This window comes from Excalfactoria chinensis, chromosome 16, assembly GCF_039878825.1.
Source record: "Excalfactoria chinensis isolate bCotChi1 chromosome 16, bCotChi1.hap2, whole genome shotgun sequence".
In the NCBI taxonomy this organism is placed as follows: Eukaryota; Metazoa; Chordata; class Aves; order Galliformes; family Phasianidae; genus Excalfactoria; species Excalfactoria chinensis.
This window is the reverse complement of record NC_092840.1, coordinates 5,546,703-5,562,019: the sequence shown is the minus strand read 5'-3', so window position 1 is coordinate 5,562,019 and position 15,317 is coordinate 5,546,703. Positions and strand designations below refer to the sequence as shown.

The 15,317-nt window shown below is 57.0% G+C and overlaps 2 protein-coding genes across 5 annotated transcripts in view; one reads left to right on the top strand and one right to left on the bottom strand.

The window, feature by feature from the left end:
• Positions 1-598: 598 nt before the first annotated feature.
• Positions 599-13,090, bottom strand: LOC140259830 (sodium-dependent serotonin transporter-like). The gene is made up of 14 exons (XM_072351492.1): positions 10,506-13,090; positions 5,365-5,464; positions 3,818-3,952; positions 3,473-3,692; positions 3,226-3,364; positions 2,955-3,089; positions 2,423-2,526; positions 2,145-2,272; positions 1,864-1,976; positions 1,658-1,789; positions 1,473-1,572; positions 1,251-1,351; positions 900-1,067; positions 599-721 (listed from the first exon to the last, which is right to left on the bottom strand). Exons 1-14 carry the CDS (start codon positions 10,569-10,571, stop codon positions 641-643), a joined length of 1,722 nt encoding a protein of 573 aa, XP_072207593.1. The 5' UTR covers positions 10,572-13,090; the 3' UTR covers positions 599-640.
• Positions 8,282-15,317, top strand: part of SGSM1 (small G protein signaling modulator 1) — a 27,228-nt gene continuing 20,192 nt past the window's right edge. For all 4 annotated transcript variants that reach the window (XM_072351488.1, XM_072351489.1, XM_072351487.1 and 1 more), the window contains exons 1-3: positions 8,282-8,365; positions 8,448-8,491; positions 13,546-13,621. In XM_072351488.1, the coding sequence (XP_072207589.1) occupies positions 8,347-8,365; positions 8,448-8,491; positions 13,546-13,621 (139 nt within the window). In that variant the 5' untranslated portion in view covers positions 8,282-8,346. The remainder of the gene's footprint in view (positions 8,366-8,447; positions 8,492-13,545; positions 13,622-15,317) is intronic.

The window sequence follows — 15,317 nt, the reverse complement described above, 5'->3', positions numbered from 1 at the left end:
GAAGGGACCCCAAAGCCCCCCCAGCCCCAGCCCTGCCATGTGCCGGCTGCCCCCCAGCTCAGGCTGCCCAGGGCCCATCCATGGCCTGGGGCACCTCCAGGGATGGGGCACCCACAGCTCAGGGCAGCACTGCCAGGGCCTCACTGCCCTCTGAGTGAGGAACTGCTTCCTCACATCCAACCTCAATCTCCCCTCTTTTACTTTAAAGCCGTCCCCCCTTGTCCTATCACTATCAGATATCACTATCTCCTATCTCTATATGTCCCCCATCCTTATGTCACCCCTAAGCCCATGTTCTCCCCACCTCGCTGTTGTCCCCATCTCTGTGTGCCTCCTATCCCCATGTTCCACCCAATGCCCTGCGTGCCTTCAGCCCTGGGTCCCCTCCGTGGCTGCACCCCAAAAAACACACATCCTGCTCACAGCTGAGGCTTTGTTTTCTCTTTGAAAGGGGATGGACACATGGAGCAGTGATGCAGCACCACTGCAGGATGCTCCGTGCTCACTGCATGCTTGCAGTGCCCGCAGCTGTGGAGCCGGTTTGGCCGAGAGGATGGTGGAAGTGACAGCCTTCTGCCTGCACGATGGGTGCTGCATGGGAACAGGGAGCAGAGAGCAGCCTCTGCATCCCCTCGCCGTGCTACAGGACTGGCTCCATGCCCACCGCCTCCTCTTGGGGGTCTCGCACTGTTTTCTCTGGCCGAATGCAGACAGCGAGGCGCTGGAGCAGGAAGAGAAAAGCAATGGGTTCCCTTCCTGCAATGGGACCTCCAGCTCTGCTAGCGGGAGCTGCTGCTCTTCCATTGGGTTGCAACGGCCCCGAGCTCAGATTGGTCCCAAAAACTAACAAAAAAGAGGGGTGACAGCTGGGGACAGCGTTGTGCTGATGTAGCTCTGACCTGCTTGAGGGACCCTGGTGTCCAGACCAGCTTGTACACCATGTAGATGGGGATGCAGATGAAGGAAGATGCTCCTATCAGGTGTCCCAGTGAGGTGCTCCATGCTGGGTACCGGTAGCCAAAAAGTGCCAGGGGTGGCTGCTCCAAAAGTGAACTGGCCACTATAAACTGCAGAACCCAGACAGGGCAGTCAGGGAGCAGCTGACAGATGTGCTCCAGCACTGAGCAGCCCTGTTGGCTCCCTGCAGCTGTGGGCTGGCTGCGGTGCAAGGCTGGGCTGCACTCAGTGCTCCTGCCTGGTTGCCAGCTCCAAGCACAGCAGCAGGAGGGGCTGCAAAATGCACTACTCACTGCCAGCAGGGTAGGGCTGATGGCCACCCAGCACACCTTCCAGAACAGCCCTGGGGTGAAGCCCAGCATTGCTTTCACATCGTGGGAGAACCTCTGGATCCCTGCGGAGCACAGAGCAGTCATGGTGCAGCCAGCGGGCTCAGGCCCCATCCTGTTGCTACGTCCCATCCCATTGCTAGGTCCCATCTCAGTGTTAAGCCCCACCCTGGTGCCCCCTCTTACCGTAGAACCAGGACACAGCTATGGTTTCCAGCAGCACCACAGCCAGGATGGAGCAGCCGGCACCAAACTCCTCCAGCAGCTTCACCACGTAGGCACCGCCCTGGAGTGAGGTGGGTTGGTGGGATGGCAGTGTGCTCCGTGATGGGGCACGGCACAGGTTGGCAGCCTCCACAGGCTGTACTCACGTAGGTGAGGGTGCTCAGAGAGCCCAGGAAGCAGACTGTGATGAGGCCGAGGACAAAGAGCTCCCTGTGCTGGGCCAGCACCTGGGGGTATTCATCCATCACAGCGGTGATCACAGCCTCCAGGCCCCCAAACTGCCAATAGAGCACAGGGATGAGACAGAATCCTCCCCCTGCTGTTGTGCCAGCTCTGCTGCAGAGGTTCCTACCGTGCTGTCCAGCCCCAGCGTTATCATCATCAGGAAGAAGATGATGGCGAAGAAGGTGGATCCCACCATGTTGGCGATGGCTTCGGGGTAGGTGATAAAAAGCAGGCTGGGACCTAGGAGGGCGTGCAGGTTGGTTTTGCCTTTCTTCTGGGTGGGATTGCATAGAGGGGAGCAGTCCTGGCCTCGCTGCCATCCACTGGGTGCACAGGGACCCGCAGCTCCAGCAAGGGGCACCATGAGGCCGGACGAGATGGGGTTCTGGAGCAGTGGGGGGGACAAACCTTTGTCTCTGGCTACATCCTCCACCTCCACATCCCGCATCTCCGCCATGTAGCCCAGCACGGTGAAGATGACAAAGCCCGAGAGGAAGCTGGTGAGGCAGTTCACTGCGCTGGTGATGAGCGCGTCCCTGGAAGACAGAAGGCAGGGAGACGTGGCAAGTGGCTGAACCCTCCCTGTGTGCCCATCAGGGATGTGCTCAGCCCATGGCCGTGGGGTTCTGCTGCAGCTGCTCTGGCACAGCCCCATGCCCGCACTGCATCTTGCAATGGGTGCTCACCGGTAGCAGTTGTTGTGGAAGTGGTTGTAGCTTGCCAGAGCGAGAAGAACACCGAATCCAGGACCCAAGGAGAAGAAAATCTGTGCAGCAGCATCAACCCAGACCTGGCAGAAGCAACGAGCAGCTGGAGGCTGAGAGGGTGCGCTGTGGTTTGCCCACCCGACAGCCGGCCCCCCCTTGGCACAGGGATGCGCTAACCCTAACCCTGGATGCCGTGCTTAGGGGGAGAGGAAGCCAAAGGGAGCTTTAAGCCTCTGTGCCTGATCCAGGCAGCAGTGTGGCCCTGGTTGTCTTTAATGAGAATTTTCAAGTGTCTCCTGGTAATTACCCACAGGAAGCCTATTGTCAAGCCAGGGCGAGAACACGGCTGGAACAAACCGTGGCAGCAATGAGATGGGTGATTCAATTATAGATTTCCATTTCCAAGAGCCCATCCAGGGCATCTCATCTCTGCAGGAGCAGTGGGGTAGGGCTGGGTGCGCATTGTGGGAGGGGGGGCAGGGTAGGCAGAGATGGGGCACCTGCAACTCACCGCTGTGCTCAGCAGTTTGCCCCAGTCTGGGCGCAAGTAGAAGAGGACCCCCCTCCAGGCACCAGGCAGGGTGGCCCCACGGACCAGCAGGATGAGCAGGACGAGGTAGGGCAGCGTGGCTGTCACCCACACCACCTACAGCAGGGGCAGCCATCAGCCATGGCACCGGGCACCTGAGCACCTGGCTGCAGGGGTGGGGTGGAGGTGATGCCCCGAGTTTAGCCAGGCAGGAGCTGAGGGTTGCCGCAGCATTGGCATGGGGTCCTCTCACCTTCCCAGAGGTTTTCACCCCTTTCCACAGGCTGAAGTAAACGATGGTGAAGATGAGGAAGAGGCAGAGGAGCAGCTGCCAGCGGATCCCCCCCACGTTGTACAGACCACCGGACTTCTGAAGCTCCAGGACCTTCCTCCTATAACCAGACAGGGTCTCAGGGTCTCACCTCCCCATGATGCCCATGGACAGCGGTTCACCTGCTGCCAGACCCCCCCGTGCTCATTGCTCACATGTGGATACTCACGTGTAAAACTCCTCAGCAGGGGACCTGGAGAAGTTGGTCCAGGTGACGTTGTTCCTCCCAAAGTAGTTGGTGCAGTTGGGTGTATTCCAGGGGTTGTCACAGCTCGCCCAGGGCAGGGTGCTCGAGAAGGACGAGTAGAAGTAATAGAGCGCCCAAGCAATGATGGTGTTGTAGTAGAAGGAGACGTAGAGGCCAATGATGCAGATGGCAAAACCGATGCCTGTGGAGAGAGTAGGGATGGGTTCCTGCATGGGAAAGCTGTGCCTCTCCCTGTGCCCTTCATGGGGCTGGTGGTATTTCATAAGGATGGTGGTTCTGCATGGAGCGCGGCTGGGGGTCGCTCACCTTTGAAGATGGGGCAGATGCGCTTCCAGATGGGAATGGCTCCTGTCCTGTGGAACTGCCCCAGGGCCAGCTCCATGTAGAATAGGGGCACCCCACCAAAAACAGCCATCAGCGTGTATGGGATGAGAAAGGCTCCTGTGGGGTGAGGAGCAGAGTGGGGTGAGTGCTGTAACCCTGTACCAGCCGGTGAGCGTGCACGGGGCTGTGCCATGAAGCGTGGATGAGCATTCGGATGCACGCAGGCTTTGGGATGCCCTGCAGCAAACAGCTCACAGGTGGGTGAGTTGCTGGGAACACTCAGCCAGGCTGATGCAATGAGCAGAACGAGGCAGACACGGGGGGATGAGGCACCATGCAACTCTTAGGTGGCAAATGTTAGGGAAAAGCTCACTGATTGTCACCCCGAGATACAAGTAATTAACGCTGTCATCTGCATTATTCATGCCCACGGTGCTTTCAGCAGAGCTGTGTTGCACCCAGTGGACTTTTTAGAAGTGGAGCTGCTCTCTGTGCTGTCGGGGTAGCTCAGCTGGGGGTAGTTAATTGAACCCCCACGGCTTCTCTCGATGAGAGCCTCCACACACTGAGGGTATCACATCCCTGCTGCCCTGTCCTCATCGTGGCACGGTGCTGCCGGCCCTGCAGGCTCATGCAGGCTGGGATTCCATCCATCCCTTCCTGGAGGTGCAGCCCAGGCTCAGCTCCCCACCCAGGGCTCACAGCTCCCTCTGCACTGATGGGGAGCAGCTGAAGGTCACTGCCTGTCCCATAGGAATAAGGCACAAATAACTGTTTCAATGGGGGCACCTGGGATCCATGCTGTAGCCTTGAGTGTGGTACTAATTATCTCCTAATTTCCCCAAGCATGACAAGATGTTACCGAATGCCAACTTGGGCAATTAAATCCACTGCGCCGTTGCAAACGGCACTGAATTCTCATTCCTCATTTATCATTTCCATGCAAGAGTTTTGTTCGTTATTACTATTATTATTATTATTCAGATCTATTTAAAGCAATTCATTTACTCGTTCTTTACTCAACTTGTTTCCTTCGTGGAGCTTTTCTACCTTCTGCTGGCTCTATGGGAAGGAGCAACCCTGTGCTGCACAGGGCTTTGCTCACAGACCAGGGCTCACATTGCATCCAGCACCACGGCTGCATGGAGCTGAGTCCAAAGGTGTCTGCAGGGCTATTCAAAGCACTGCCTGCCAGAAGTTTGCTTGTCCCCAGTGATAAGATCAACGACAGCCTCCCACCCCAAAATGTGCAGCTCCATCACTCTGGACCGGTGCAGTTTGCTGTGCCCAATGGGGAGGACAAAGATGGTGCCAGGGATGGAGTGGGTGAGAGAGGGCTGGGAAGGGAGAAAGGGTTACAGAGAGGAGAGAGGTGAGGAAAAGTGGGGAGAGGTGGAGCTGCCCTCGCCAAAGAGGAGCAGCTAGAGACAAACAGAGCAAAGCAATAGCGAGTTCTCAGCATCCCAAAGCCCACAGACTGCTTTCTGCTCCCCCAAAGCAGACTGCAGCAGCCCCAGCACTGTCCTTACCCCCTCCGTTCTGGTAGCAGATGTAAGGGAAGCGCCACACATTGCCCAGATCGACGGCAAACCCAACGACCGAGAGGAGGAAATCCATTTTCTTGCTCCACTTGTCCCGGGGGTGGGTTGGGGGCACAGGGATGGTTCCAGGACCCCCATCATATTGAGGGGAGCCAGCAGGCACCAGGCAGCGCTCCCCCATTCTGTGCCCCTGCGAGTTCTGCAGGGTCAGGTGAGCAACTTGGGGAGGGAAGGATGGATTTTTCTCCGTCTGATGACAGATCTAAGGAGGGGAGGGTCCGGCTGCATGTGTGTCCCCACCTCCAGCTGGGAACCCATGGCTCCAATGGGGAGAGCCGCGCTTTGATCAGTGCAGGAGGAGTGGGGAGGCTCACAGCTCCATCCCCTGCTCCCCGCATCCAGGGGAGCGTTTTGCTGTCGGGGTGGGTTTTGTTTGCACGCAGATGTGGGGTTAAGGCAGAGGTGGTGGTTTGGCTGTGCACCCTTTCAATGCAACGTTATTTCTCTGTTGGTGCAGTTTTCAGGCCGGAGGCACCTCTACCTGCTGCCACGGTCAGTGATGCTTTGAGCTCTGGGAGGTGCAAGTGGTTGGACCACTGGAAAGTGCAATAACTTCTGCAGCCCACATGCTATCAGGAGGGAATGGTGCAGTACCGAGAGCCATCGCTCTCTTCTGTTTGACAGCTTAACGTCAGCCTTCATTGCAAACAATACAGGCAGCTCCCTGCCATGCACAGCAAACCCCTGCAGGAGGCCATGGGCGCTGTGCTCCAGGCACATCTCCCCCCTTCCCGTAATTAAAAGAAACTCCAAACGAGATCAAAATGGGACACAGACAGCGGGTTGCTGTGACGACGTGACGCCAGCTGGAGACCTCTGGATGCGGACGGTGCTGCAGCACGTGCATGGGGACCTGTTGGAAATGCCCCATTAAAGTAGCACATTTGCTGTTGCTGCTGCACAGGACTGAGTGCCCCCCAGCCTGCATGGGGGATGCCTCCCTGGGGATGGCTGTGTCTGAGCAGAGTGCTGGGGCTTCATCCCACTGCACAGTCCTCTGTGTGAGTGGCAGCAGTGACAGTGTTGGTGTCATAGCAACCACACCAAAAGAGCAGCTCTTTTCCTGCAGCTGACCCTTATATTCTCCAGGGGGGGTCTCGCTGCCACATATCCTATTGGTGATGCTGATGTTCTGCTCCCGACCCAGTGAGCTGCAATCTCAGGGCTCACCTCGCTGCCCCAGGCACCTGCTGTCACTTCCATGCAGAGCAGGTTCTGAGATCCCCATTGCTTTGAGAGAGCTCTCGTTGCTCTGGTCCCAGTTTTCCACTCCTGGTGTCCCTGTCTGTGTGTGCTGCCCATTGCCATAGGATCACAGAAAGGACCCTTAAAGGCCATCTGGTCCCTTCTCATGCAGTGAAACAGGGACACCCACAGCTCCACTATGAAGATCCACGGGCAGCCTGATCTGATGGATGGCCACCAGCCCCAAGCAGTGGGTTGGGATTGCATAGAATTTAAGGTCTCCTCCAGCCCAAACAGTTCTATGATTCCACAGCAGTGGCAGCCAAATGGCTTTCAATTCAGAACGCTGTTTGAAATGTGGTCGTAACCAGATTTAAACCCGAATGCCCACCGAGTTCGATGGGTTTCTGACCAGGACACTGATCCGATCAGCACGGAGCCTTCATCCAACCCGCTCCTCTGTGCCATGAAACACAGAGAGGCGGACTGTGGTCTTAAAACCACCGTCCTGTTTAAGCCACAGAGGCAGCAGTGGGAAGTTTAATTTAATGAGCGTGATACGCAGAGATGTAACTTAATCACATTAAGTGTAGCCCGACGTGCTCCTGTTCAGGCTCTTCAGACTCCAGAAATCGGGAGCCGATCCCACCCCACCCGTCCTTTACGAGGCTGCGATGCCTTCATTGCGACTGCTTAATTACCTTAATTGCGTGTTCAGCGCCGTAGGACGTAAATAAAAGACGGGCAGAGCAGCACAGCTGTGCGCCACCTGCAGTGGGTAAGGCTGGGGTCCCTGACACCGATAGCCCCTCTGGTGCCATCTGCCTGTGTTGGGGCATTTAGCACCGGAATTAACGGCAACAAGCAAAGGCTGCAGGAGGAAATAACGCTCCTCTCCGACCCGCTGCGGCGCAGAGATTCTCCCCGTGCAAAAAGGCAAAGTGCGGGGATGAGTTCTGCGTTACCCTCAGCCTGCAGCTCCCCCCTTCTGCCCCGCGTTAATGTGGTTTGTGGTTAGCGGAAACCGGACTGCTAAAGGAGCCTGGATGCTGTTTCTATGGAAATGTCCTGGAACATCAAATGAGGGAACAGAAAAACAGCAGATATGTTAATAGGAGCTGCCAGCCAGGGCTTTCGCTCAACTGTGGGCGATCTTGATTACCAGGAGGCTCCGGGTCTCCCGCGAATAGGGCTTTGCAGCTCATTATCTCCTTCTTGGTGCAGAACGCCAAAGGGAACGCGGTGGGCTGGCACGGCTCTGCGGGGCTGTGCGGGGAGAAGCCTTTGCTACGTGTCCCGGAAAGAGGCACGGCCACGTCTCCGTGTCACCCAGCCCCGTGGGTCGCTGCCCTTGCCCACACCGGGCTCGGGGCTGCCTGCTGGGGGGGGAGTCCCCAAGTGCGGGAGATGAGGGGGATGGTGATGGGGGACCGCACTGCTAAAGGGGACAAACAGCACCGCCGTCCCCACGGAGGGGATGTGAGCCCTGCGGAGGGCACGGCACCGCCGGCTGACACCCCGCACCTGGCGGCCGGCACAGGCTCGCACGGAGCCCCGCTCCCCACCGCCGCCCCACCGACGGCCGTCCCCGGGCGGTGAGCTCGGATTGGCGGCGCTCCCGGCCTCGGCTCCACCCCGGCGGGCGCGGTGGGCGGTGCGGACCCGCTCGGCCCGGCCCGGCCCTCCGCCGTTCTGCGGGCGCTGCGGGCGGAGCGGAGCGCGGCGATGGCGGCGGCCCCGGCGGGTAGGGCAGGGATGGGGGGCGGCGGGTCGGGTTGGGCTGCGGGCCGGGCCGTGCTAACGGGTCTCTCCCCTTCTCCCCGCAGAAGCGGAGATCCGGCAGCGGCTGCTGCGCACCGTCAAGAAGGAGGTGGGTGTGGGGAAGCCGTCCCGCTGCCGTGCCCCGGCCGTTCCGCTCACGGTGTGTCCGTGGGTTACGGGCACGGCGCCGGGCGGTGCCGCCCTCGGGCAGCGGTAACTCCGCGGGTCCGTCCGTGCGCCGTGCCGGGCGGTGGGGTTGGGGGGGGGCGGCCGTTCCCAGCGTGGGACCCGTTGTGGAGCCCCGGCGTGCCGCCGAGCCCCGAGAGCATCCCTGCCCGCGGGCTGAGCCTGCAGGCCGGCTGTGCTGGGCGCTGGGAGCGTGCGGTGTTCAGTTCGTGGCCGCGTGAGCATCTTTCCGTGTATCCCCGGTGGGTTCGGGGAAGCGGCGCCCCTCATGGGAGCGAGCGGGGCCGCTGACAGCGCTGCGTTTGTTGATCCAGACCCCTTCCCCACCTTTAATCCCGCACCGGGCGTGGTGGCGAGGAACACTACTCGTTGCCTTGACGACAGCTATTAAACCAGCGAAAGGCTGTGACATTTCTTTAGCATCGTGGATGAAGCCGACATCTCATTATATCGCCGTCTGCCTGCGGCTCCTCCCGAGGCTGCAGGTGGGGATGGGGCTGAAGGGTGCACGGCTGGAGGAGGACAGAGCTTCTTTCTGCAGCCCTGCTGGGCCTCAGCGGGCACTGCTGCTCTCCAGGAGCATCTTCCACGCTGATAACCGGTGCTGGGCTTCTCTCTCTCTCTCCCTCCAGGGTCCCTGTGTTTAAGTGCCTAAAGGAGGAGAGCCGAGAGCTGTGATGTGCCCTTCTGATAGTGCAGGAGAGCTGTCTGCTGGCTCTTAATGGACCAGCTGTGCTGAACGCGGGGTTGGTGAAGGCAGGTGGAGGTGAAGGAGCGCTGCAGGGGATGGGAAGAGCCTTTCTGCCCTGGTGAAATGCTACCAGCCCACGTGTCTCTGTGTTGTGCCATCAGCAGGGGTTTGGTAGCAGCCCTATGGGGAGGGCAGTGCTGATGCAGAGCAGAGCTTTTCATGAAATCAATAGAATGGCTTAAGCTGGAGGGGGAACCTTTCAGGTCATGCAGTTCCAACCCCATTGCCATGGGCTGGGTATTCCTCACCAACTCAGGCTGCCCAGGGCCCGTCCAACCTGGCCCTTAATACTCCAGGGATGGGATGCCCACAGCTGCTCCCCTGGGCAAGTCTCATTGCTCTGGGCTCAGTTGCTGCTTTGCCACGCAGGCAGTGGGCAGCTGTGTTTGCCCTCGGGTTTCTCCCAGCACTGCTGCCCTTGGCCCCGCAGGCTGGGCTGTTTGCATGCAGACAGGTGCAGGGGTTCCAGGTCAGACCCCATGCTCTGCATTCTTTGCTCTGTTAGGATTTAAAGAGAACAAAGGAAACAGGAGCTGTGATCCTGTAGGTTATGTATGTAATTAGTTAGCCTCGGTGGGGCGTTCTGCTGCCCATTCTCTGCTCGTTAAGCCCATTTTGCATACACTTCTGTTTTATTTTCTTTCCCTTTCTTAGGCTGACTTCAGGCTGAGTCGGGAGCCTGTGCAGCCTTTGGAGCAGCTCTAGGAAGGGCCAAGTGCAGAGATCCTCATTTTCTTTTCCCAGCCCTTCACAGAACTCCATATTCTCATCCCATCACACCAAGCCTGCTTTGGATGCCCTCAGCTGTGGCGTTTTGGGATCTCATGGTGTTCCCATGTGGCAGTGAGCTCCACTGGGACTGGGAACAGCCACAGAGCACATTGGGGAAGCCACCCCCACATCTGTAGCCCTGGGGCAGTAGCCAAAGGAATAACAGCACACAGGCAACGCCTGATGAAGGGAGATAGGTAAACAATAGATGGAACTGGCCATAGCACTACAGTGAGCAAATGGACTCCGGCATTCAGTTGTTGCCATGGTTAATGCATTTTTATTTTGAAGAAGTCCTGCTCTGCAGTAGGTTTGTGGATTGGAATGAGTTGGGCTGTCGCTGTCAGTCTTGTGTGTGTGTGTGTGTGCCCATATGGTTATAATACATCAAAACTGCTCTTGAAAGCTGCAAAACTGACTGTCTGTCAGCAGGCTGGTTTTCAGAGGGATTCTGTTTCCTGTTATGTAGGAAAAGTAGCATGAATCTTCTCTGGTTTTCTCTTGGAGCCTTTATCAGATCGAATGGCCTCGCACACAAGGATAGGTGGGGCAACAGATGCTACCCGTGGAACACAGGCTGTGCTACCTGGAAGGAGCCGAGCAGGAGGCTGGATGAAATATGCAGTCAGACAATTGCCTTGCTTTGTCCTCTGCAAAAACTTTGTTCTGACAGCAAGGAACGGAGCTGGAAGGGATGCATGTGGTCACTGAGACCAGCTCCAGTCGTCGGTTGACTTTCAGCCTGCTTGGCAGCTCTCATCCCATAGCCTTCCATCTGTATGGGATGTGCTGGTGCCTTCATAGCCTGGGATGGGTGTTGCTGCAGCTGCTCTCTTGTTCTGCTGCAGGCATAACCACATCAGGCAGTGCCTCCTTCCACCCTCAGGTCAGCTCCTGCTGTGCAGCAGTGCTGTCTGCTTTGTGGCCAAGCACAGCAGCCCCTGAGAGCTCCTACAGTGTAGGTCCCTCCTTTGGGATGTGCACGCGTGGTTGTGCTCCCAAACAGCTGCAGGGTCCGTGCTGGTTCCTTTCATTCAGGTGCAGCAGACAGTTGTGAATTAATTCCAGGTTATTAGGATGTGAAGAATGGATGGCAGTCGCTGTCAGTGTCCTCAAGGCCGAACTGAAGAAGCGAGGCTTTGTGTGGCTCAGGCAGAAGGAAGATGCAGATGATAAGCTGCGGGGCTGTAATAACAGAGGGGCTCTCCAGCAGCACGGCCAGCCTGTTTGAAGCATCCCTGTATCAGAAGTAAACAGGAGGCTTTAATGCTGCATTTCTCAATTGCCTGCATTGATCTCCTTCTGAACAGCGTATTACTGACCGCTGGGGGCCATTTTCTCTCCTTTTGAAGATAAAGGCACTGGTGTCTCATCCTCAGGCTTGGCATAAGGCAGCTCTGCTCCTCGATTCCTTGTCTTCCCCAGTGCTCAGGGAGATGAGGTCGGTGTTCCTTCCCCTTCCAGCTGCCAGAGCTCCGTTCTCATGCCACCGTGCACCTTGAGCACATGGCAGTGCCCCATAGCAGCTCAAGGCGTGCATGCTTTGTGCAGAGCCGAGCACCAAGGCAAGCCTTCAGGATCGGGCACTGAGAACTGAGACACAGCTGAAGTTCCTCCTGAAGCGTTGCGGTGTTGGCTGAGCGCGTGATGGCGGCACCAGCAGTGCCAACAGATGGCATAGGGGTTTGAGTTTGATAAACACCACAGGAATAGCACCAGCTATAGCGCGAGCTTATGAGATCTTAAATTAGCCTGGCGTGCATGGGTTTGTGACTTCAACTCGATGCCTCCAGAGAAAGCCTGCTGCAGAACGCTGCCTGCAAATGCAAACTGCTGGGAAGGCTCCCGTGCTTTAATGTTGTGTCTGTTTCAGCAAGTGAGCCCTTAGCACTGTGTAGTACCTGGGAAGCGGCCTTGCTGCAGGGACAAACTGTGCTTGAGGTATGGGGAACTGCTGCAGAGCTTAACCAGAGGTTGTTCCAGGAACGGGACCTTGATTCAGTGGGGAAGTTAAAGGAATGGTGAGGTTCCCCATATGGATGACATTGCACTGAAGCTGATGGGAAGATGGGCTTTTTCAGTGCTCAAATTAACTTCCAAGCACGTAATCAGAGCAGCAATGAGAATGAGAAAGGTGGCAGCTCGTGAGAAATTGGCAAAGCAAACATGCAAAAAGCAAACAGAGTTTAGATTGGAGGTGGAGCACCGCCTGCTCTGTGCTCACAGCTGGGAGCAGCATTCTGCTCCCATGGAGCACCCACAGCATTCCTCTGGGCTTTACCCACAGCTGCCCCATCCATCCCTATGTGGGCAGAGGGGATTGTTTTGGTTGGATGTGCTGTGCTTTGCAGCCCTCGCTCCCAAGGTTTGTTCCTCATACAGCCGCTCACATGTAGCCCTTTGCATTGGCCAAGTGTCCTTGTTGCAGTGCCCTTCCCACTTCTCTTCCTTTAAATACCTCTGATTTGTGTGGCTCAGTGCAGTAACCTCAGTCAATACAGCCTTGTGGGTCCTTCATCTTTTTTTCCTTTCTCCCCTGCGGTGGGTAATTTTCCACTGTGCTGCATCTCCTGGCAGGGCATGTTTGTGGGTTGCTGCACTGAGCTGGGTGCCCGTCTAGGTTGAGGACCCCACTGTGCTGCACAGCAGTGCTGAGCTGATAGTCCCTACCTTGCGAGAGCTGCAATGGGGTGAGCAGTGCAGCCCAGCAGTGTGATGACAGCTTTTGATTGCAGCTTTTGGTCACAGCGAGACTCTTTTCTTAACCCATTTTCATAAAAGGGCTTCCTTTATTGGCCTGCCAGCTGTGTGTAACTGGCCTTGATTTTATCCTCCTAAGGAGCTTTAATTCCCCCAACGAGGCCATTAGAGGCTTTGCAGATGCAAGGTTTGCTTGGCCAGCTCTTGACCTGCCCTTTTTCCTCTTTCCTTTGCCTTTAGAGAGAACATCTCAGTACTCTGAGCTGCTCATACACCCACACCTCTGCCCTGTGAGCCCTTTACCCCACATATTCCGAGACCAAGGAGTGCAAAGCAGAGTGCTTCGGAGCAGACATTAAAGACTGCCCAGTTCCAACCCCTTACCATGGGCTGGGTGCCCTCCCACCAGACCAGGCTGCCCAGGGCTTTATTTGTGGCCTTGAACACCTCCAGGGATGGGGCACTCACATGGGTTACCATCTAGTGTCTTCCCAATACCGTGCTCCTGATGCACAACCTACATGAGAGCTTCCTTTCGATTAAGTCAGCTGAAATGAATGCATGGGATGTGTCTGTGAGCAGCGCCTGGAGGGCAGCATGATTGCATTGCCATGCAGAGGGGCTGCCTGGTAGCCAACCCTGGCACTGCTGGGATCCTTGTGTCCCACATGGGCCATCTTGTGTCCACTCCACCCCAGGTCCCGCTCTGATCTGGGGGTGAAACTCCACAACCCCTCTAACTGTTTGCTCAACAGGTGAAGCAGATCATGGAGGAGGCGGTGACGAGGAAGTTTGTGCACGAGGATAGCAGCCACATCATCTCCTTCTGTGGTGAGTGCCTTGGGGGTTGGGGGAGGCATTGCATTCAAAATGAGGTTGTTCCTGCTGTTCTGAGCCTTCTGTGCAGCTCCGCTCACCATGCACACTGTACATCCATCTGCCCCTTGGAGGTGGTCAGTGCAGGATGGGGTGGGTGAATGTCATAGCTATGTAGAACCCAAGGGAGCGCTGTCAGATGGATGAGCTCTTGTGGTGGTGTGGGGAGCCCTGGCTCTGGAACCAGCTCCTGGGTGCTGCCTGGATGGAGGACATGGCTCAGCTTCATGGTGTGGGTGGGATGGAGCCAGGTGAGGGGCTGTGGGCAGACAGTCAGCATTGGTCAGACGTGTGCTGTGCTGTTGTGCGCCCAGCCCTGTCTGTGTCAAGTGTTTACCCACTCACCCAGAGCTTGAGTGTGCTTTGGCAGGATGCCTGGTGCCTCCACCTGCCTCCAGCTCCATCCAGCAGCTGCTGCTATGGGGAAAAAGCAGTGACCTCTATGGAAGAAGAGCAAGACCCCTGCTGCCTTCCCACCTGGCAGTTGGCTTGCATGATGGTGCTTTTATAGAATCAGAACCGCTTGAGCTTGGAAGGAACTTTTAGAGGCCATCTGTTCCCACTGCCTGCAGTGCTCAGGGACACCCACAGCTCCATCAGTGCTCACAGCCCCATCCTCTGACCGTGGGTGTCTGCAGGGATGGGGCACCTCCACCCCTCTGGGCACCCTGAGCAGTGTCTCATCGCCCACATTGTAAACAGTTGATTTTCTGCTATTCCTTCTAAATGTCTCCAGGTGTTTTCTAGATGTTTTTCAATCTCTTTCTAGTCCTTTCTCTCAGCAGTGTTAGCTGTAATGCAGGTGAAGCCCAGGTCTCCAAAGAGCAAGCAACTCCCCCTGACCTGCATCTCAGCCTTGGGGCCTTTCTGGGTAAGGTGCCCCTGGAGGGTGCTGTGACTGTCACTGCTCTGCAGGGACACTGCTGAGCTGCACAGCCCGTGCTGGGTCCGTGTGGCTGCTGCTGAGCAAAACGCTGCTGGCTGCGTGCAGAGGGGGGAGCAGCCCTCCTCCATGCACAAACTGCTGAAGGGCAGCTTGCTAATTTGGAGCCCGGGATGTAAATGACAGAAGCGATGATGGCTTTGGAAGGAGTTGCTCTGGTAACTCGTGTAGCACCATTGCCACTGAGTGAGACCGGAGCATCTGTGGGCACACACATAGAGCAGAAAGAGAAGAGGGCTGGCAGGTCTCCTTTGTGTTTTGGAAAGCAGAGGCTGCCTTCTTCCTTTTGTCCCAGGCCTTTGGATGGAATACAGCAGGTGACAGGCGGGGGGTCTGTGTGCCTTTGTGCTCTGTGGACTGAACGGCATCGAAAGAGCAGAACAGGCTTCAAGGTGTGACTCATTCTCTGCGTTCTGTGCAGCACGAGGCTCCGCAGCCTGCAATTATTTATAGCCGCCTGCAGCACGGAGCTGAGGCATGCAGGCACCAGGACTTATTGGTTCTTTCTGGTTCTTATGGATGCCTCCGTGCTGCCGCTGGGTGGTGGAAGGACCAGGAGCCGGGCCGTGCTGCTCTCTAAATTGGATGCTTTGCTGCTTATAAATAACCTCCTCTGCTGACAAGCAGAGCGTGCTCCAGTCTGGTCCTGGCTGAGCAGAGCTGCCCTTTCCCCTGGGGAGAGCTGCCTTCCTCGCAGGGCCCTCCTCA